Below are 23,991 nucleotides of genomic sequence, written 5' to 3'. Positions count from 1 at the left end.
TATCACTGGTGCTTAAACTTGGATGCATGCTGAAATCACCAAAACAGCTTAAAAAATATTGATGCCAGGGCCCTGTACCCAGAGATTTTGATTTCATTAGTCAAAGATGTGGCCTGAGCATCAATATTTAAAACATCTTCTCAGGTGACTCTAATAGGCAGCCAAGTTTGAGAACCAATGACTTAGATCAGTAGTTCTCAAACTGTGTTTTACAGACTTCAAGAAAGTCCTTTCAGGGAGTCCATAATTTATTTTCATAATAATATGAAAATAAAAATTTTCATAATAACATGGAAGCACTAGATTTCTTTTTGACTATGTTGACATTTGTACTGATGGTGCAAAATCAATGGTGGATAAAAGCGCTGGTGCCTTAGCATGAAGCAAGGCTGCAATGCCAATTTTTATAGGAACATTGTATTTTTCACTGCCACACACAGTAAAAAAATCAGTTTTGTTGAAAAATTCCCTCAGTGAAGCAGTAAGAGATATTAATTTTATTAAACTTTGAACCTTGAGTATGTATCATTTACATATGCTGGGTGATGAAATAAGAAGTATGTGTAAAGTACTCTGCTGCACATTGAAGTACAATTCTTGTCTTGGGGAAAAGCACTTATGCAATTGTTTGCATTGTGAGATAAACCAGCATAGACTTTTTTTTCCTCTTTCTCTCTTTTTTTTTTTTTTTTTGTGGAACAGTATTTTTTACTTGAAAGTGTGACGGCCAGAAAAATTATGGTTGTTTAAACTTGGGTATTTGGCAGATATTTCCTCAAAAATGAACAAAGTAAGACTCTCCCTTTAGGGAAAACAACTGACAATTTTCCTTTGTTTGTTGCCAATAACAAAATTTCATCTTATAAGTGAAAATTAAAAGTTGCATCTGCCACTGTGAGCTTGGCTGCTTCCTCATAATTAAAAACATTTCTGAAAGGATCAATAGTAATATTAAAAAAAGTGTTTTTTTGATAGTAGATAATGATATGTTAATATTCAAAACAATGAATCAACATTTTCTAAACGATTGATACATGATAGAAGATCATGAATGGGTTAAAGTTTTATTCAATGTGCAAGATAAACCAATAGATTTTAATGTAACAGAGTATGATAAGCACAATGATATGTTTCTAGATTCCACAGCAATTAACCTGTAAGGAACCAACACTTGTTGAAATTTGGTGTAGTATCAAAGAAGACTATTCACAGTTCTCTGAAAAGACTATTAAAATACTTCTCCATTTTCCAGTTACATATCTGTAAAAGTTTTTCTTCATGTCCTTCAAATAAAGCAAAATATCCAAAGAAATTGAATGTAGAAATCAATGTGAGAATCCAAATGTATTCTTTTAAGTCAGATGTCATACCTCTTTCATTTAATACACCATAGGAATGCGAAGGACAGCAGACTTATATCACTGGTGCTTAAACTTGGATGCATGCTGAAATCACCAAAACAGCTTAAAAAATACCGATGCCAGGGCATCAGTATTTGCAGATTAGAGAGATTTGCAAAAATGTAAAACACATTACTTTTTTCAATTTTTATGTTTAGGGTTGGGCAATGTAGCTATTTTTCATAAGGATAATATGGAATGGATTTCTTGATTATTAAGTGAATAAATAAATCTGTTTAAATTAAAAAAAAAATTTAGACAACCAATAGGCAGAAAGGCTAGGATTAGAGCTTAGTCTCTTGATTTTCTCAGAGGACTAGGCTCCCTCTCTGGAAACAAGGTGATATTATATAGGAAGAGATGTAAATTGCTGAGTTTAAGTTAAAATTACACAGGTGAAGAAAGAAGAAATAACTAGAAAAAATGAAATTATAAATGCAAAATTCAATATTGCAGTTCAGCAAGTGCCAGAAATCTAAGGGTGGCTAAAGTCAAAGAATTATTATTAAGTGGTTTATCCTGTTTAGATTCCAATTCAGAATTCCTCAAAAGTGAACAAAGAAGAGCTATTTCAGTTTTCCTATTCTCTAAGTTACTGTTTTCAGACTACCTTTTTTGGGCAAGGCTTTTTTGGGGAAGCCTTTTAAAGATCCCTAGTATTTTCAATAGTCCTAATATTTTTGTGCCAGCTACTGTTCTAATTGTTGCAGATGTATTTTCTTATTTAATCCTCATGACATTCTTATGATGTAGATACTACCGTTATCCCATTTGATAGCTTGAGAAACGAAGGTAAAGGGTGCATAGAGAGCTTACTAAGGAACCTGTGAGTGGTAGGTATTCTGGGACCACTCACTATACTCACTTTTGTCCTATTTCTTCAGTCCATTCTGCAATCCAAGCTCGTAATGGATTCCTTTCACTATAATGATGCAATGATATATTTCAGGTTATAACGTTTGTCTGTTTTTTGTTCTGAAGCCATAAACTCCTTTATTTGAGGACCATGACCAATCATCCCTTGCTATCAAAAGTATGCTTTTCATTTGTCAGTCTGTGCTTTGTGGTGACTCCATAAACATTTGTTTACTGACTGGCCATCAACAGAGATAACAACGATAGTCTAAGAATCTACTGGGAAATTTCCATGCGGGGAATGAAAGCTTCAAGCTATAAATATCAGTGTCAGATTTGGCTTTATGATTTATGTGAGAAACTCAATGACCTTATAGCAGAACCCATTGGGCCTGAGAATCTGCATGCAAGTAAGTGATGTTTAGAAGTAGAAGCTCTTTCCATATGTAGCATGTACTGTCATTTGATTTTTCAATGTTCAAAAACTATGAGGTACCCATTTTCTTGGTGGTTTGAATTTATCCAGGACTTAGGTGTTGCAATGTTTTCATTGCAGACTATCAAGTCACAGATGTGACTAATTTTGCTCAAGAAGAAATGCTGGACTTGGCCAGATACAATTATGTTTGCCAGCAGGTGCGATGTTATAAAATTAGTATTTTTGTCTTTTTTCCATTGTTGTAGTTGTAAGCTGGTGTAATTTAAAATGGGCTTTACTTGTAGTAGTTGTCCAACAAACCATTGTTAAATGTTATTAAATATCTGCCACCATTTTCCCAATTTTTTTTTCTTCCAAATAAACTCAACTTTATGGAGAAGCTCTGACATACTATGATGTTCCTTCTGTCTAGAATGACATTTACTACTTGTCTGCTCAGCGAATCCATTCAAGGGCTTCTTCTCTAAGGAACCATTCTTAATGCCTGACTTCAGAATGACTTGTGTGCCCATTCTCTGAACCTCTTTCATTCCCTCATGTGTTTCTCTCATGGTACTAATGAAAATATATGGTGATTTCTAGATTATTCACTAAATTCTCCACTGAAGTGAGAACTCTTGTTAATCTCTGAATTCTCAATGCCTCACAGAGTATAGAGGTGCTCCATAATATTTGTTAAATGGATTGATGAGTGAATTGATATTTTGCTGCTCTACCATGTAACATTTTCCAATTATAATGATGGGTTTATGTGTGTGTGTGCACGTGTGCACGTGCACACATGGGGGGAAGCTGACCACCAGCAGGCAATATGAAGCTACTCTAAAGTATGACTGAGAAACAATTTTATTGTGCAGTGTGGATCCTTAACTAATTGTATTCTTTTTTAATTAAAATGAGATGACACATAAGACAAGGAATTGATTTAGACTCTCAGGAATCAATTAACACCACTTGCTCACTTATTCTTGCTTTGCGAATGTTTAAAACTTTATTTTTTTCCCACAATCAATAGCCAGTTGTGGAATGATGCTACTGTAGGCATCCAAGCCATACTCATTCACTGACGGGAATTTTTAGTTCAATACTAATTTATTTGGAAGTTTTATTTTCTCCTGATCTTTTCTAACAAGCCATGGAGCCTTCTTTTTAGGATCCCAGGTGCCATGCTTTATTTCAATGATGAGTGTGTGTGTATGTTTGTGTGTGTGTGTGTGTGTGTGTGTATCCAAATTTTGCTTTTGTGTAAGAATACCAGTCGTATTGAATTAGGAATCTACTTCAGTATGACCTCATCCTAACCTAAGTACATAGGCAATGACACCATTTTTCAATCAAGTCACATTCTAAGGTACTAGGGGTTGGAACTTCCCATATTATGTTGAATATAAACTTTCAGTCTTTTACCACTGAGTGTGACATTAGCTGTGAATTTTTAATATACGGCTTTTTATTACATTGACATAGTGTTCTTCTATTTCTGTGTGTTGATTTATCACATGTTGTGCATTGCTTATCATGAAATATGCTATGATCATGGGAGCAAAAGAATATAAGCTATGAGAAAGATTTCAGGCAGTTTACTCTATTCTTTTTGTGTTCTGAAAAAAGAGAATGTGAACTGGAAAATATCAGTCACTTGTGAGCCCCCACATCAGTTCCTCGTTTACTATTTCTACTCAGGTGTATCAATTTCATGATGTATCAATTTCAAACAGAGCTTTGTGCCTTCTATGCTGGCACAATGCCAAATATTTTTTTTCAACAGAAGACAAAAGGACTGTAGACATGTAGAATCTGGTAGAAATAGGTTTCCCACTAAAGTGTTTTTTTTTTTTTGCCATGAGAATTATTTTCAGAAGTTTTACAGTTATTGGCTTCTGAATTTGTACTAATACGTTAAAGGGAACAATAATAAATAGTTTTTATGAGAATCTATACTTAGCTACAAAAATTCCAGATGGCAAAGAGGCATCAAATGCCCACTTCCAAGAAGAATGCTATTTACAGAGCTGAACTATATACATTTAAAAAATAAACCATTGCTACTGTCCTGTAATCAGGAGACTTGATAATAACCTTCATGTTTATTCTCTGCTGTTCACCTATCTCTTTGGGGCTGTTTTCTAACAATAAGTCTACACCTTTAATTGCTTTGTCACACATGCAGTACTGAATGTTTTGTTTAGTTCTTTTAATTAAATGCTTATATATGTGCCTGGAAGAGAATCATTGAGTTGCTGCACTTTGAACCATCTGTCACCTCACGGCACAGGTTATTACATAAAAACAAGTTCTAGAAGTTGTGATGTTTAGAGACCTCGGTGTCGCTCCTATTCAGCTTGTTCAAGTTGCATCATTAGCTGTACAAAATCCCAGATTGGCCTGTATTTTAAACTGGAACTGGGGGTGGTATATAGTTGACAAAACTGCCTGAGAAATTCGAGCTGTTCACATCAGCTGCGTTATCTGCCCATAAAGGAGGCCAATCATATTGTTATTGTTAAAAGGATTAGTAACCTTTTTTGTTTTGTTTTGTTTTGACCACATTACCTGTAGCACATCTGGGAATATTTTGCATGAAAACAATTGATGCCCATCCCAAGACCAGGAATTAATGTTGATTTAAGAAATCGTATAATGAAGTATAGCAAATACCAGTGTACGCAGTATAATCTGAAGAAGTCAGCAACTCCTATGTGCCATGGGCCCCCAAAACACTTGAGTCAAAGATCCATATTGGTTATCACCATTCAACAGCATGGCTCAGTACCAATGATTTCACGTGGACATTCCAAACAAAGGACCCCCTAATCATAGTGGAAACCTTCAAAAATGGCTCAAAGTCACTCTGCTTTCCATCCCAAGTCTCTCTGGAAATCATTGCACTCAATTCCTGTGGTTTGTAACCAAGATTGTCATCCACTTTTATTTTCTTCATTTGAAACTGAAGGACTTCTTAAATAGTAAGATTATTCATTTTGGCATTTTCATGACTCATCATTTAGGCTGAAATGATATGCAGACCACAAAGGATTCCTCGAATCCTATCATTTCAGGAGACTGGTATTATAAGACATGTAATTTCTCACCATCACAATGCTACTCCATATTCAAATACCTAGCTTGTTCCCTCACTAACAACGAACTATCTCGGGAGTAACTTTCTTTCCATCCAGATTTAGCAGATACTTACAAGACAAACAAGAAGGTATTTGGCCCACTGAATTAGTCTGCATCTGCTCTTTGCTGCCCTTTTCCCCTATGCATTAGTTTTCAGGAGAAATCGCAGAAGTGAAGTGGTTCGTGTTCCAGTTCCTAACAACAGGATCAAAAAGTCTATGTCATATTGGGTGTCAAGTGTGTTTGTGTTTGCCAGCAACACCTGCGAAAACCTGACTTCCAGGGTGACTTGACATCAAAAGACTTGTTAGAAACACATTCTTTAGTGCCTCAGGTATTGATTTTTGACAATGTCTCTTGAAGTTTTAACAGAGCCACAAGTTGAACTAATCTATATTTTTCTGTGGTCCCTGAAGTCACTTGTATAAGAATAATACAAAAAAATGGCCTTATCAATAACAAAAAGCATGCCAATCTTTGTCAGTTGTTAACCAAAGGACAAAAGCTGTTGGGTACGCTTGGGGATAGCTGAGGACTATAGCTTAATATTTCCTTAAATGATTATCATTTACTCTTGAGGTCTTGGGGCAATAATTTAGGGCAAAGTTATATTCACCATATTGTAGCAAACAGAATTATGTTATTCATTGTTTTCTTATTAACTGCTCTTTACTTCAATAGAGCTGTCAGACACAAAAGACACAAATGGTATTGAAGCAAAAGAAGCAAATGGTGCACAGGGTTGGAATCAGACAGGCCAGCATTGGAATCTCAGCTCCTCCTTTCACTAGCTGTGTGACCTTCAGCTAGTTATTTTAACTCCTTAAGCTGCAATTTCATCTGTCAAAAGGAAAGGATAGTAATCTGTGGTTTAGGAAGTTATGTAAAGATTACATGAAAACATATGAAGCACTTAAGTCACCGATGGGCACATAGTAAATGCTCAATAAGCAATAGAGAGAGTGATAATAGCTAATTCATAGTCACTCATTCAGCAAACTTTGACTGATGTCGATTATACAAGGCACTATTCTAAAATCTAGTTTTCTTTTTCTGGATGAGCAATGTACCCCTACAGTCCTCCAGGAAGGCATAATTTGATGGGAGACAAAGAAACATAGTGAAGGATAAAATTTTAAGATATGTATGTATACAAACTTATACAAAAACACAGGTGAAGAGCAACTAATTACACTCAGATGAGTCATCACAGACCTCCATGTAGAGGTAACATATAGGCTTGATGTTGAAGAATAAGTGGAAGTTTTCCAGGCAGAGGAAGAGCAAAGGAGGTTTTTACATAGAAGAGAGAACACAAAGACAAAGATGAGAAAGTACCTATTTGCTTTAATAGTATCAGGTAGTTCCCTATTTTCAGGGTACCCAGTGCCTCACAGGGATTAGTAGAAGGTAAAGAAGGATAGAAGGATGGTGGTTAAACCACTTAGGATTTTATATGCATTATAAGTATTTTGAACTTTGTTCTTTAAGAGATAAAAAGCTATTAAATTTTTTATTAAGGAAACGACATGACCAAAGTTATGTTTTAAAAAGACACACTGGATGATATCCAACTTGAAAGGAATGAGTCAGGGAATGGCAATCAGATGAACAAACTAGTCATTCTGACTTAGGCTATGGGTTCTTGAAAGCTAGGAACGATGTCATCTCAATAATGCTGAGTAAGTTGATAATATAAATATAAAGATTGGAGCTTTAAAACAAATGGAGCCTACTTAAAACCATTTTATTTCATTGGTAGTAATTACCCAAGTACTCATGTTTTTATTTGTTCTCCTCTTTGTGTCATTACAGGTCACCTTGAATCCTTCCTGGAAAAAAGCAGGTCATAAATAATAATGGTTGTTGGAGAAAGGTCTCTAGGAAAGATGAAGAACTTTTAAATTCCTAGAAGCATCTTAGAAAAGATAATACAAAAAATATTTATTTAACGTAAAAATAAGAGCTGAGAGTCAGTTAAATAGCCATTGGTAACAGTTGAAATTTTCTGGATGGTACCAACCTGCATTTATTGTTACTTTCCTTTACTTTTTAATTTAATTTAATTTTAGCACAAGAAGATACATGTTCATATTTGTTACGTGGGTATATTGTGTGATGTTACATTCCTTTAAATCTTGTATAAATAATCTTTCTTAAAACTACTTTGTAAATGTAGGTAATGTAGACTTAATGCACATGTATATTTTTATTTAGATGGAATTTACTTTTTATTGAGAAATTCAGAACAAATTTCAGTTCATTTATTCAACCACATCTGTTTTCCATATTGGAAAAGCTTAATTGCCTGGTTTGCATTCTATGAGGCCTCATTTGTGAACCTTATGGTATTTACCCAAATTGGAGGCACTGTGCCTGGGAGGAAACTGCTAGTCCCTTGGGTAAACACCCTGACAATTCAACCCTATTAAGTGATGGCAAATCTGTCAAGATGCTTTGCCATTCTGACCGCTTGGCAAGGAAATGTGGTCTATGTTTAAAATATAATTTTTGAAGGTGTTGCTTCTATTGAATTCTCCCCTGTATTGCAGTTCACTTTATTGGAATGTGAAGCCAAAGTGTTGGCAAGAATCAAAACTTTGTTACTAATAACAAAGAGATTTCCACAATATACCAGGTGGTGTTGTCAAAAATAGTCACACTACAGTTTTAGTGTTCAAAGTCCCACTGATAAACCTCCTGGAGTATCGTTTGTTTGGAGTTTAACTGCAGGTGTTTTTGGAGCACTATTCTTAAATTCCCAAAGTCCGCTAATTAGAAAGGTAATCTGTGAATTTTCAACTGAATTTTCCATAGATCAGTAGAAGTACTTATACTACATGAGATCCATGGACCTTCCTTATTATAAACTGCCAGCAGTTTCTCTTTCCATATTGAAATACTGAAATTGTACATATCAATCCACAAAAAAGGCACATATTTAACGGTAATATGGAAAGAGAACTTTGCGTCATTAAGGCAAAATATCGTAGGTTTAACCAGAAGTGTCAGGAGTCCTATTTCAAAAGTTTACCTATTAATCTATAATCATAGCATAAAACACCGCTGCTATCTTAGGAATGTCTGAATGTCTGTATTCTTTGCTTTTCATTGCATGACCTCCATCATAGACACCTGACCTGCAGTGTAAGCCTGGTTCAGAGCATGGACCATCTATTGCCTTGTGAACAGTGGTCCTGATGGTAAGTTCTTATCTTTCACTAGAGTAGTTTCCAAATAAACACATGAAAGAAGGGGAATTAATTAAGAAACAAATTAACCCCAATGCAAAGGAAAAAAAATAGCATATCAGATAATTACTTCAGATGAGACATGTCTACAATGAAGCAATGCTAACAAAAGCATTTTTAATTGTTATTGCTGGTGCCTCCCTCCCTGTGATAAAGTCCTTGAATAGCACTGCCCTTTCTTGGAGGAGGTGAAGCAGGAGCAATGGAGGGAGGTTTCAAAACAATCAGCATTGTGAGATTGCTTTAGAATGAAACGTCTGGGAAGGAAATAAATGAAAAAAGATTCTGTCTGAGGTAACTTTTGAGTCAGGTTTTCCTGCAGCTTAGACTATGTGAGGCGGTGGTTGGTGTGGGAGGCAAGCTATCTGGATTCTCATGTTGATTCTGCTACTTTTGAAGTGATAGAAACTTGAACTCGGAACTTGACCTCTGAGTCTGAATTCCTCTTTAAACTGTTCCTTTTGGGCTGGAGATGTTGAAAGTAAAATAAATAAATAAATAAATAAATAAATAAATAAATAATAAATAAAAGGTAATAGATAATAATATCTACTAAAATGTTGACTGCTAAGTATACAAGGCATCATTTTCTCATTTTTCATGTATTTTATTATTTAATTCCCACAATAACCCAATGAGAGAGGTACTACGAATATCCCCATGTTACTGGGTACACATGTACAAAAAGATGGCAACAGTAGACACTGGGAACTAATAGGGGGAGAAGGTAGGGAGGGGTTCAAGGGCTGAAAAGCTACCCACTGGATACTATGTTCATTATTTGGGTGCCAGGATCATTTGTACCCCAAACCTCAGCAACACACAATATTCCTAAGTAATAAACCTACATATGTGGCCCTTGAATCAAAAATAAAAGTTGAAATCATAAAAAAAAAATCTCAATGTTAGACATGAGTAAAGAGACAATGAGGGGTTAAGTGAATCCTAGTCAGTCTGCACAGTTTTAATCATTGTGTTGAAATTTTTCAAGAAAGGCACACTAAAAATGTACAATTGTTGAAACTCCCTAAATGCAACTATCATTTTTAGTATTCTAGTGATAGAGACACCGGTGATAGAGTAGTGAATGGATTTCTAATACTGTCACTCTGCTTTTCTTGAGGATAGGATGATGTTCTCTTTGCCTTTGCATTAGCTACAAGCACAGCATCTGGCATAAAATGTTTTCCTGCATATTCTTCCTGTGGAGAGACTGCAGACAGCGAGGCAGGCTCTAACATTCGAAATGGCACTGTCTAGTTGTGTTGAGCCTTGGATTGTCTTCTCTGGAATAGTTGGTCTAAGAACAATTGTAATGGAACCCCTAGAACTTCTCTCAGATCAAGGCATCTGTGGCACATGTGTAAAGAATGCGGGTGAGGATGATAGGGGCAATTTGGTCCTGTCTGCTCGCCTTGCAACATCGTTTGTCTTTTATATCTAAACCAATCTTCCATTGCAGGAAAGTGCTTATTTCTCATTTATGAGCATCCAGACTGATCTAGAATAGGTGGGTGATGGTTGTGACCCTTCATCCAAGATTCCCGTAAAGATTTTCAGCCTTCTGGAAGTATAGCAGGTTAACATCCTTCAGTTCTTATCAATTGTACATAGGTAATCAATTCTTTCAATTCATTCAACAAAGACTTACTGTCTACCTGGTTGAGACATTATTCTAACTATCAGTAATATGAAGAAAAAAGACGTCGTTCTTAAACTCAAGTGGTTTATAGTTCATGGAAGAATAAATATGCAAATGAACAGTTATATGTACTTAGTAATGGAGGTGCATGTTTATGAGGTGAGTACTTGGGAAAGGGTTCTCACAGGGATAGGATTTGAGGGGAGGACTGAAGGAAAGTGGGATTTGCAAGGCATACAGACAGCTGAAGAACATTGCATTCTAGGTGGATGAAACACTATGTTCCCTCATATATGAAAGACTGTGCAGATATCATCCTGTAGACTATGAGAAAGCAATTTTCCAGGAAGGCTTCAAAGGCAGGTTTGCTGTTTATGTATATCTAGGTCTTTCTGATGTTCAATTCCATTCCTTTCTGCTCATTCTGTTCTCTTTCTGATCTCCCTGTACTTATGTTGTCAATTGATACTCAGATTCTACACTTGGACCTGTTTTATGTATGGTCTTGATATTTCCATTTGCTTCTACATCCCTCAGAAGCTTGTAAGATATCTACTATTTTAAAATTTTATTTTACGTTCTCTCTACTCCATGTCAAGACTACATGATAATGTTCTGTAAAATAATGTTCTTGCTGTGCTCAATATATACATGCTTAATAAATGCTTATTTTCTGATAAAAATGATTTTATATGAGAACCCTAGTTATAATATATAGGTAAATAAGATGCTTAATTCATGAAATTTGCAAAAATACTAATATAATCAAGTGAAATAACAATTGACTGGACTTCTGCTTCAAAGTGATCCTGATATAAAAGAGCCCATTACGTAAACTTTCTGCTCCATATTTTAAATACTTCCTTTGCAATGACTTCAACCCTAATAGTAGAGTATTTTCATAGAGTAACATATAATTATAACATTAAGAAATATCCCTAAATGCCATGTAGTTCAAATACTAATATGTGGCTTCAGTCTCCTCAGTAACAGGCCAACTTTTGCTTGAATAACTCCAGAAACAGAGGACTCACTTCCTTCAACCCCTCTCCTTCCAGGCTATTTTCTTTTTAAGAACTCTTCCTTATGTTGACTCTAAATATACCTTGCTCTAGATCAGTGATTCTCAGTGAGGAAAGGGAATAATTTTGTAACTTGCCAATGTATGGAAACATTTTTAGATGTCAAAGCTTGGGGTGCTGGTGGCATCTCATGGGTAGAGGCTGGTGATGCTACCAAACATCTTACAGTGTACAGGACAGCCCTATATCCAGCCCCAAACAGCAGTAGTGCCAAGTTTGAGAAACTCTGCTCTAGAGTCAACCAATTTGTCCACAGAGAGAGTGTACCTGTTTCCATTCAGCAGTCTATCAGATACTTGGAGACAGCTAACTATATGAAGGCTACTACACTCCCAAGTTCTGCAACTATTTTTTCCTATGCTCCTATAAGAAAACTGGCAATTAATGTGTGACTTTTCCCCAAAACATTTGAATTTAAAGGAAGAATGAATCATTGAAAGAAGCCAATGCTTAATACAAATTGACCAGCAGTGGTCCCCTTGAGCACTGTGGAGTTGAGTGGAGGGGGTATAATAGAGTGATGTCTTTATATGCTCTTCCCTCTTCCCCATATAGCTAAAACCTATGAAATTTACTGCAAGGGATTTAATTTCAGGAGTTAGTCTTCTCAGGGATATAATGTGAACAATGCGTGTCATGTCGTGATACACTATGTGATAATAACCATCTCCTGAGTTAGAGTGTTCCTGGGATGTGAATAGTGCTAGAAATTCTGGAAAATTTCTATACCAGGGGTGGGAAAGAGATAGGAAAGTCCTTTCAAGGCTCTCTTCCGCACTTTCTATGAGCTTAACTTTTACGTACCATCTAAGCCAAATCTTCATTTGTTCCTGAAGTCATTTTAACACTCAGGGACAAAACAATAACTGGGTCAACTTGTATCTGCTATGTTCTAATTAAAATTTGCTCCATCTAGGCAAGAAAGACTGAAGAAATGACGTGTTCTCTGGAAAGAGTGAGGGTCATTTCAAGGAACATTTTTGATTGAACAACTTAGCAGTTAACTACAGTCTATTTTAAATCGCAAGCATTATCATTGTTTCAAAACAAGTACCATGTAGACAATTGCCTAACGGCAACCAACTTGATTCTTTTCTTGAATAAATACTGTTTTCCCTGAAGTGGGTGGATTGCAGGCTTATGGAGAAGAGCAGGATACAGTCTTAAAAATGCTTTGAAAGAAACTTATTCACCAGGGAGGGTGAATAGACTCCCACATATATTTGCTAATATAGAAGGATTTTGATGTTAGTTTTCATTGATTACTGAATTAAGAAATCAATACTGTTGTTTTATAAAAGGGACCACCACAGACTCGCTTGTACTTAATAAGAGCATTGGGGAAATAAGTATCCAGTTTCTTCATCAGTGGTGATACAGCTTAACCCAGCAAGTCATTAAGAATTCCACTCCATGCAGTTTTCCTATCAGCAAACTGCCTATTGTATGAACTAACACAGCAGGTGATATCTCCTGTGCTGCCTTCCGGAAAAATTTCTCTCCTTTAGTGGGAAGATAGGAAAAGAAGAGGAAGCTGGAGAGAAAGCATGTCCTGAGGCAATTCAGCGGAAAAATCCAGGCCCAAATGGGGAGATTGCAATGTCTAAACTGACCCAACCACAAAAGGGAAGATGTACAAAATGCTGTCATTCTCTAAAGTTCTCTCTCAACAGGCAATTTGTAATGGAAAACCCTGAGCTCTGGTTTGGGACTAGATGTTATAATTAGACAGCAGGGATTTTTAAAATTGTGTGACAGGTTCATACTCATTTATTTCTTCCACCCTCTTTTTTCCCCCGGCTCAGTTCAAGCAAAGACAATTTCCAGTACATATGTAGGAAGTCAAAAGCAGTTAAAAATGGATGGCAATGCTACAGGCTGCACACTGTCACCACGGTTACCACACACCAGGTGTATGACCAGAATCAGTCACAGGAGCAGGAGCATGTGAGTATGAGAGGTACCCAGAAAAATCCTCTCTCCAAAAATGTTTCCCTCATTCGTGTACAAGAGGGCCTTAAATTCACCATTAGGAATTTATGGCTTTGGATTACCATTGACTATATTTTTTAGAATTCTTATTAAAGGACATATATGTTTCAAAGGAATAATACAATTTAATTATTAGCTACATAACAGCCACCTAACACCTCTTACTATTCGTGATGCCTAGCTGAACACAGGACCCTGTATGGAAGGGTTCCTTGGAAGGGTGCCTGGGGGTCAGTGTATAGACTAATTGCTCCAACTCTTTGCTTGATTCGGCCTGGATGAATTTGTAGCCTAATCAGAGTCTGAGTAGTCAGGAAACGTGGGAGCCGTGGAGGAGGGAATGGAGCCCTCTCTCCTGTCCCTTCTTACTCATGTCAAGGCCTTTATCCTCTTGTACAAGGACGTCTCCCACAATTTTCTGATTGGCTTCTTCAGATCCAGCATCTCATTTACACTGTCACCCTGTTAGCCTTTCTCCAATGCAACTTTCATTCTTACTCATCCTCAAAACCTTTCTAAAGGTCATTTCTTACTTTGTGAGCTACATGAACATATTCTGAATTATAGTCACTGTTATTTCAGAGCACATTGTACCCATAGCCAGATTTTAAGTTTCTTGAGATCAGGGCTGTGTTCTATATGACTTTAGTGTTCGCTCTAACTCCTATCACAGTGCAGTACACACAGTAGGAGCTTAACAGAGACTGACTTGCTGATTAACCATGTGGGAAACCAACAATGACTTCATGAGACTGCTTGGGCACCAGAGAAGTCCACATAATTGGCTTTAGATATGGCTTTCCACTGACCCGTCCTATAATTTTAGGGACATAAAGTTACCATTTATTGAATCTGTCAGTTTTTGGCGAGGCATTTCCATAGATTTTCTTAATTTATCCTCTCTCTAACTTTTTGAGGTAGACAATATTTTCTTCATTTTACAGATTTACCAGTAAACGGTGGAGTTGGAAATCAAACACAGGTCTTTCTGGTGCCAAAATCTATACTCTTTCAATTATAGCATGATAGTCTGGGGTTTTTTATTTATGCTGTGAAGATAAGAACTTTATCAACATTTGTGACTTTATGGTGATATTGACCAGATAAATGAAATAATGAGATAGGTCTTTCAATGAGTATGAAGTGGCTTCTGCCCTTGGGAACTAACTAGTACAGGGTTTTAGTAGCCCACATTTTTTTCCTCTAAACTGGTCTGTCTTCTTTCAGGGAATACATAGGTAGTAAAAGAGTAAAATTAGATTGTAAAACGGCCATTTGCAGGGCACAGTTTCTCAATTACTTTGGATAAGTGGGATATTTACACATCTGCTGTAGAGTACCATTTATTGCACTAGGAGAAACTAAGGTGAGAAAAAGCATATATATATATATATAAAAATATATATATATAAGACCTTACTAGTGGTAATATTGAGTATAATATAAATTTGTGAAATGACTGGCATTCATTGGGAAATTATGATTGAAGTATGACAGACTATATATACACATATATGAAATCTGTCATACTTCATATATATATATTCTCTTTTCTCAAATAAAATAACATTTTTCATCTCTCTTGATCCAAGTATAGAAAGAGTGGCAAAATTAATATGATGTGCTTTCATATGTGCAATATTTTCTATCCATCTAGTGAAATGTAAGGATGTTTATTTAAAACCTGTTATCCTAATTACTCATAATATGATGTTGTAATCTGAAGAAGGAAATAAATTTCACATAGCTCATAGAGAATCACACAGAATTATACCTAGAATTTTATTTTATGTATCTATGTATTTATTATTATTTACATTTTTTTTTTTTGAGATGAAGTCTTGCTCAGTTGCTCCAGGCTAGAGGCCAGTGGCCTGATCTTGGCTCACTGAAACCTCCGCCCCCTGGGTTCAAGTGATTCTCCTGCCTCAGCCTCCCGAGTAGCTGGGAACACAGGTGTGTCCCACTATGCCCTGCTAACGTTTTGTATTTTGGTAGAGGCAGGGTTTCACCATGTTTGCCAGGCTGGTCCCAAACTCCTGACCTCAGGTGACCTGCCTGCCTCAGCCTCCCAAAGTGCTGGGATTACAGGCATGAGCCATAGCACCCAGCCTATACCTAGAATTTTAGATGCCACAAATGTGAGCTAGAGAAAGAAGGTTATTCCAGTGCAAATGTAGCCAATTTAAGTGGTTCTTGACATAAAAAGATAACATGAGTGTAGCATAGTTTCTTTTAGTGCTTGGGGTTTGATTATAGTAATTTGGTGGGAGGCAAAGTGTATGACTCTTAGAATCATGGTCTTTTATTACTGTGACATTAGTGCTCTCATCAGAAAAAATACTAAACTTAAAGTAACATATAAATATCACATGGGGTAGTTAAAAGAGCACAGAAGTACAAAAGATCTGTCTGAGTTCTAGTTCTTGTACTTTCTACCAGTGGGAGTTTTCATGAAACCAATCTTTCTGGGGATTGGGAAAATGACAAAGTTGAGCTAGATGATTTCTCACTTATTTCCTTCTATAAAATGTATAACCTTGTAAGTAAGGATTGCAAGAGTTTGTATATTTCTTCTTTCCAACAAAATTATGACAGCCAATTATTAGCTTTATATCTAGTTTAAGTTATGTGTTAAATGTTTCTTTTTTTTTAATGGTAGCATCCTCTGGCTTCTCTGCATACATTTTTAGGTTTATATCCTGATGAATTATTTATATTTTATCTCCGAACAAAGAAATGCTTTAGTAAAAATTAATGGGAATAATGGAGTTCCATGACATTATGCCTTCTTGTGTTTGATTGTATCAGTGGCTTCAAATTGTTATTTCATTTTACCTTGACAGTCTGTTATGTAATTGCAGCATTTGTCCTGTGGGCAGGGCATACTTACCAGCTTCTTCACTCTGGGTTGAGCCCTGTGAGTTGCTTTGGCTAATGGGATGTTAGCAGGTGTGAAGCAAGCAGAAACTTCAAGGAGTTTTGTACAGCTGAGTTTGCATTCTCTTGCACCTCTGCCATCACTCAGAGAACATACCTGGGCTCTATAGATGATCGATTCCAGGAGGAGGATAAGAGACAACCATAGCTGCCCCCAGTGAAACCCAGCCTCCATTTAATGTTGCAATAGCAACCTGATATACTTCTAAACAATTTTCATTGGTAGAAAAATTTTCTGCCTGCAAACCTATATTATCAAATTATAACCAGAAAAAATGATAATTGCATTGTTGATATAATCTATTGATGAAGTTATTACGATATTTCCCTTTTGTTCCCCAAAAACGTAAAAGCAAAGAGACATAGCCTTTTAGCAATAGCATTAGCTAATCTTACCTGTATGGAAACACTGCTGTAAGAGCCACCAATGACCCCTGCAATGAGAAGTGGGATGTTTTCTTGAATGGCATAGGATCCATCAGGACACATATACTCAGCTTCATCCACTTTTGTCAAAGATGCCCTGACAAACTCCAGTGATTGCTCTAATGCATAGGTATCCCTTGAACACGTATCCAAAATGTGAACACCCAGCTTCACTCCTGGTAGCAAGTAATCATCTTTGTTGATTTCATCGATAGCAAACAACATGGCTTCCAGGCGTTGAATCCCTCGGTCTTCATTGATTCGCCCACATTCTTCAGTTCCAGTGCCTTTTTCCTTAATAGGAAATAGGCCCCCTAAAACAAGGTCACCTTCTATTTTAATCTCTCTCCTTAGAAAGTTATGGTCCCCTAAAGAGAGTAAAAATCCCTTTGAAAACAAAGCTAAGGTAAGAACTTGGAGTCTTGTCAACATCTTCATGAATCCTGTTTCTGTACCTCTGGGAGATATCAATGGTGGAGCCAATGTGTCATGCTAGTCCTCTCTCATTTCCAAACTGGATCTTTGGCCTGTCCTTCAAATAAGGGAGGAACAGACTAACAGAGCCTGTCATCAAATTCCTAAAGAGATAAAAATTATATGAACAAAAATGGTAAAGAAAGCAACAGTGATTACATTGATCATGCCCTATCAAACCTTTAATGGGATGACTCAGAAAACTATTTACCAAACACACAGTACACCACAGCACCGGGCACTCTCCCACAGGTATTCTCACCCCATCCTTACACTCTCTATTATGTAGTTTCTAGTGGTCCCATCTCACAGAAACGGGCACAGAGGGTCAAGGAGGTGACCTTACAAAGTGTACTTACTGCAGGTTGGATTTGGACTCCAATTTTTTTTTTTCTTTTTAAAGCCAAATCCAGTACTCTCTCTACTGAGTCATTTACTTTGTTTTTGGTAGGTCAGCAATGTGGATATGAGTTTATATCCCTTCTCTTTAAGCTGCATTTGTAAACTTACCTTTTTTATGGATTCTTCCCCTTTCCATTTTAAACACAACAAAACACAATGAACTCTGTTACAATTTCTACATTTCTACCACAGCATCTCTGTCCCGCCCTTAACAGATGAACTCTCCTAGCCCATTAAGGTTAAGATTCTGCCTCAACTGCTCTAACAAAAGGGTTGTGGAAAAAGCTGCTACTAGTTTCTAAATTGAATAAACTATAAACTCACTATAGTCCTCACTTTACTTGACCTTAATTGAAATCTTGACTATTCCTACCTATTACAACTTCCTAGTTTCTGTTCTCATGCTTCATCTTGACAACATCTCAAATTCCATTGTTTAACACCTGCCTTCCCTCATCCTCCCTCTACCTCTTCCTGGGCCAACTCATCTATTTTCATAGTTTCAGCTACCACTTAAATGAGCTCCATACTTCTTAGGTCAACTGCCTGCTAAACAGCTTTTCCCATACATCCCTCAGACACCTCAAAATCTATGTGGCTGTAAATGGATCTTCTCTGTTTCCAGGCTCTCAAGCCAGAAGTCTGCACCCAAGAGTCTTCTCCACTTAACCCACTGCTACCATCTTTCAATTAGCCACTATGCCCTGCAGAATCTAACCACGTAGCATCTCCCAAAGCAACCACTTCTTCCTTATCCCCACTATGCTGAGCTCTTGTAATTTGTAGCAGGACCCTAGCAATAAATTCCTAGAGAGCTGCTACCACCTCACAAAGCACCGTTTTGAACATTAGAAAAGGATACCCCCTTTAAAAGTACACAATTTCTCAACTTATTGTTGTATAACCTATACAACTATAGATGACGGGGCAAGTGTGATTGCTGGTGGCTGCCTCCCCTATCCAGAGTGAGGCAACTCCTCATTTTGTCCTCACATCTCAGGTAGTGCAATGAATGCTAGTGCTGGGGTGTACACAGTAGACTCTAGCTACTGTGAATTGAGCATCTTTTTACATTCTAGGCTAGAACACATGAATCTATTGAGAATCAGGCAAAGCCTTGCTGTGAGGATCATGTTTTTGACAGTAGTCTGGGATCTTTCTAGAGAGCTTTCCAAAACTCTGGTGTGGAACAGTCTAGTTGCATGCATGCATGAACCCCTGTACCTGCTGTTGAATTCTTTGACACTCAGCTTTCTAGCACTAGAACAAACACTTGGTCAGCACATTCACCCTGCTTGCTTACTTCTATCCCCCTAGATAAGATGAACTTATTATTTTCAGAGTCAAGTGAGAGATGTGACCACATCGGGCTCCTGGAGCATCCTTCTGACAGGTTGCAGCCACATGCCCTTGTGTGTGCAGTTGAGCATGCCTGTCTTCTCTTCAACTTTCACGCATGATTGTGTATTGGAAGGGTTTTATGAAGGAAGGGCTCTCCTAGCTAGTCCAAGACTCAATAAAGATGCCTGAAAGCCACGTCATCCATGTGCTCTCAGATAAATTAGCAAATGTTAGCAATTTGAATGATGTCTCACTGGGGAAGACCCTGTAAGGCACAATCTCAATTACTATTCAGAGTAGCCCATCTTCTGTCAATGTACACTGACTTTCCCTTGCCCACAGGTTTAAGAATTAACTCATTATAAATCTCTTCTCAGTGCTTTATGATCTTGTCCCTGGCTAGCTCTAAAGCCTTACTGCTCACCATGCTCATCTGCGTAGGCCTACCTTTGCCTTCAGATCTTAAGCTGCAGATATATTGAACTATGTGCACTCAGTAGGTGTTTAGGATGTTGATGACCCCTTGCTTTTGCTCACGTTGTTCCCTTTTGCCAAGAATGTCCTTCTATACCAATTTCTCCAGCAAACAGCCACTTATCATTCAAGACCCAACAGTTACTGCCAGGAAAGACCAAGTATTCTGTCTTATCTCCCTTCCCCAATCAAATTGTTGACTTCTGGCTTTATATTCCTGTTGTAGTTTGTTCAAGAAATGTTTTCTATGGCTATTTTGATTTATATTTGTTTTCTTCTGTGCTCATTGGGAATTAATGAAATGGCACAGCATTTAGAATTTTTCAGGTGCCAAGGAAGAAAAAAACTCAATGAAACAAGCAAGACAGGAGCTAGTCCAGTATTTACTTCAACATTTTTGACATTTCTCCCTTTTCATATTAGCAGTGCCCTTTAAAACCCAGATTTCCACTTGCTTCCTGTTCCTTTCACATGCAGCGAATGATGGGCTGTTTTCCTGAGCCACACTGTCAGCTGGGGTATGTTTTGTCTGTTTGTTTAAGTGTGAATCTCAGCACTGATGGCAGCAGCCATTGGAATGCTCAGGATTAACTCAGAGCCTCCCTGAGAGATCTGCCACAGGGCAACAGAAAGTCTAATATTAATAATTTTTTTTAAAAGTTGATACTGTAGTAGAATTTTTTTGTTTCATATCAATTTCTGGTCTCTTTGATCTTTATGCGCAATTCCCTTTGAAGCAAAACTGCCATGGAAGGCAAAAGACATTGCGATCATTATCGCTAATGATAAAGATGCCGAAATTTCTCTATAAAATAATTGTTTTATGTGCTTAGTAAAAGAGAATAGCTAATTAAAAGAAGGCCATCAACACAGGCTTACCATGTATCTTTGCAAAAAGTGTAGACATCTTTTGAATGTAAAGAAAGTCTGGCTACTCAAAGAGTAAAGATTACCTTTTAGTCTATAGAAAGCTTAATTCTCTATTGGGAAAGGGCTCTTAGCCAGAAAAGACTTCAAATAAAACACTGCATTACACTGAAAGTGACAGTCTTTCATGTCCAAACGGGATCTTTGGCCTGTCCTTCAAATAGGGAAGGAACAGATTAATAGAGCCTGTCACCGAACTCATAAAGAGATAAAAATTGTATGAACAAAAATGATAAAGAAAGCAACAGTGTCTATCAGTCTACCTGTTTCACAGGTAAAGACTGTGTTTTATTTCTCTTTGTTTGTCTATGTTCTGGCATAGTGGAAGAATTCAATGAATGTTTCTTGAAGGAATATAGACATGTTATCTATGTTTGCACATGACTCTTTACTATTTTATTTATGGCATGGGAAATGGGAATTAAATAAGAAAATGCATTATTTTTGCTTCATTACCTACCTGGTCACATCAGATGCTTTTCCCCTATTGCACTCTTTGATGGTAGGATCACCAACAGGTATACATATAATAATGACTTTGTATTACGCAAGAAAAAATACTGCCTTTGTACTTGAATATTGCAACTGAGATTGGCATCTAGGAAGCCAGGAGAGATGTAGACCTGAACTGACTTACATTTACTGCTTAAGTTTTTGGTCAGGAGAATACTATATAAGGAACATGCACATTCTTCTATCTCAAAGCCTCAGAGATGCATTCACTTATGAAATATTTATTGAACACCTACTATGTGTGCACTAGGCTATGAGTTGGATACCCAGGATATATACTTTAGTTGTAAACAAATGAACATCATCCCTGCTGTCAAATAACATTCTCAATGCTTACATATTTTTATATAAAGAGTGATAGAAAAGTAAGGATCTCTGTTTTTACCAACTATTTTCATCATTAGTGAAAATATTGAAAGTTTGTAGACCATTGGTTTCCTTCAACATAATTGTTAAGTGCTATACTCAAAAACTGATTTATTCATATTGCTTGTGTTATATAAATTTAAAAATTAGATATGCAGACCATAAAAATAAGTTGGCTGATGATAATGTCATGTAAAATATTTTTTCCTTATAGCTCTCTGACAGGGCATATCTAAGTAACATTTAATGTCTTCCTAGAGAATTACAAATCAAAAATCAATTAATGTTTAAATACACTATCTTTGTATTTTTATTTACTTTTTCTTTATACCAGAACTTACAATGATTAATACTGTAGCACTATGCATGATTCAGAGACAATTAGCATTATTTAAAATGAAGCCCTAAGAAAGTAGAAAAAAAAAGTAACATTGAAAAATAGACAAACATGTTTAATTCAATGCCACTGTTATCTCTTTGTAACAGTTTATCGGATTGTGTGAAAGGGCACCAACCACCTCTTTTCAGGTTCTTTTCATTATAAATCACCAGCACATTCCTCAGATAAACAGGCTCCCTACTGTAGCCACATTCATATGCAGCTGGAGAATTGCATCTCTACAGTCAAAGTTCTCCATTCAGGGATGATGAGTGATGTGTCAACTATAAACAAGCATGTGTAACCCTCTCCGTAGGCAACCTGCTCACCAATGTTTTATTAATCGATGCATTAATAGAATCTCAGAGGTTTGCTGTGAATATAATCCCTGGAATATATGAACTCAAAGCATTTCTGTACTCTGCATATGCTAATATGTATTTTCGTCCACTCTTTGCTCGGGGACTTGGTGTTGGAAATGAAATGCACTTTTAGTCAATGTAAAAGTAGTTTACCCAGGGAAAGGAAAGGGTCTATCTGGGAGATAAAATGCCAGAAACCATACATACTCTTTCCCAGAAATAAATCCTTAAGTTACTGAAGGGTTTCGGAGAGTGCTCAAATCCTGCACACTCAATCAATCTGGAGCAAAGTTAGGGTTAGTCCTAGTGTGTGCAATTTGATTATGATTCTGTAATTTTTCAGCTGTCAGTATTATAGGCAATAAAAGGCATAACCCTTGCTCTTAGATTGCCATTTTCAGTTGGGTAAACAAACAGAAGCTGTAGCTATATTGGCATTTTTGGTAGGAGATATGCCATTGCATGACTGTAATTCTTTTACTAGAGAAAAAGAGTATTTTCCCCCACAAGTCTTAGGAAGCTATTATGAGTAGCTCATCATTTCAAACCCAATCATTTTTAGTGGATCTACCTTAAAATTTATTTTCCTTGTAGCCTTCCATGTTACTCCACTGTAAGGGGTTCCTTCATTTGCTAAATTCCCATATACTTTGTGCTATGTTTATCATGAGGATCATATTTTGTCTTGTGTTTTACTTGCAAAGTTTTTAAATTGAAAATTATTCTTACTTTCCTATTAGTTTGTAAACTACTATATATCAAGGACCATATTCTAGATATTGTTGTATGTTCCACAGTGCCTCAGACACAGTTGTCAAAAGTTGGTTAAATAATAAATTCCAAGTAGCATGCAAGTTTTAGAAAGATTGATAAGGAGATTGAAAACATAATTTGGAAATTTCATTCGGAGGACAAAGATCACCAAAAAAATCTGTCATTTTCAAGATGATACTATACTAGGTCAAAATTCAACTTCGGCCCTAAATAAATTTCACCCAAATATCTCTGATCTGACTTTGTGATGCTGAATTGTTGGTTGATTTTTTACAGGAAGAAAAACATAAATTAAAACTGGAAAATTTGAGAGCATTTAGAGAAAAAATAATTAGAATACATGTTATGGGTCTGAGAGGGATTCGGAGGAATGGAAAACAACACATCAAATGACAGGTTAAGTTCCTTCAAAGCATGAAGGACGGGGCAGAATAGAGGAGGCCAGACTTATGCACTAAGATTTAAAGTTAAGGAGAAGAGTTCTGCTTTCCTTCAAATTTTCTGAGTTTAAGGCTTTTTGAAATCCCACAACGTGTGTGAAATTTTAAACAACCAAAACTTTAGGTCAAATAGTGGGAATTAATTGATAAGACCCTCTTATATAAACCTATTTTATTAATAGATAAAATGAAAACACCCAAGAACCCCGAGTAACTATGATGAAGAGAGGGACATTGCCAGTTGGCATGTTGGAGCTGAGAAACGGATGGTGATGAAGCCAAAAGGAGAAGGGCCCACTTCACTATTTGACCTTGGACCAAAGAAACTAAGTAAGGTAAATTAAAAAAAAAAATCACATCTCCTATTCATCTCCTATTTTCTTTATCTT

At 36.6% G+C, this 23,991-nt stretch overlaps 1 protein-coding gene and 1 long non-coding RNA gene across 5 annotated transcripts in view; one reads left to right on the top strand and one right to left on the bottom strand.

Moving 5' to 3' along the window:
• LOC105475430 (glutamate metabotropic receptor 3) overlaps window positions 1–23,991 on the bottom strand; it is a 223,519-nt gene that overhangs the window by 84,182 nt on the left and 115,346 nt on the right. For 2 of the 3 annotated variants that reach the window (XM_011730639.2, XM_011730638.2), the window contains one exon: window positions 17,121–17,728. The exons of the other annotated variant lie outside the window; for it this stretch is intronic. In XM_011730639.2, coding sequence (XP_011728941.1) covers window positions 17,121–17,588 — 468 coding nt within the window. In that variant the 5' untranslated portion in view covers window positions 17,589–17,728. The remainder of the gene's footprint in view (window positions 1–17,120; window positions 17,729–23,991) is intronic. 3 annotated transcript variants of the gene reach the window in all.
• Window positions 675–23,991, top strand: part of LOC105475431 (uncharacterized) — a 270,783-nt gene continuing 247,466 nt past the window's right edge. For both annotated transcript variants that reach the window (XR_011622103.1, XR_003016622.2), the window contains exons 1-3: window positions 675–9,020; window positions 13,598–13,739; window positions 23,785–23,937. This is a non-coding gene — a long non-coding RNA (uncharacterized lncRNA). The remainder of the gene's footprint in view (window positions 9,021–13,597; window positions 13,740–23,784; window positions 23,938–23,991) is intronic.

This window comes from Macaca nemestrina, chromosome 4 (assembly GCF_043159975.1).
Source record: "Macaca nemestrina isolate mMacNem1 chromosome 4, mMacNem.hap1, whole genome shotgun sequence".
Lineage (NCBI taxonomy): Eukaryota > Metazoa > Chordata > Mammalia > Primates > Cercopithecidae > Macaca > Macaca nemestrina.
Note: the sequence above shows the minus strand (reverse complement) of the source record. Positions and strands in the feature narration are given on the sequence as shown.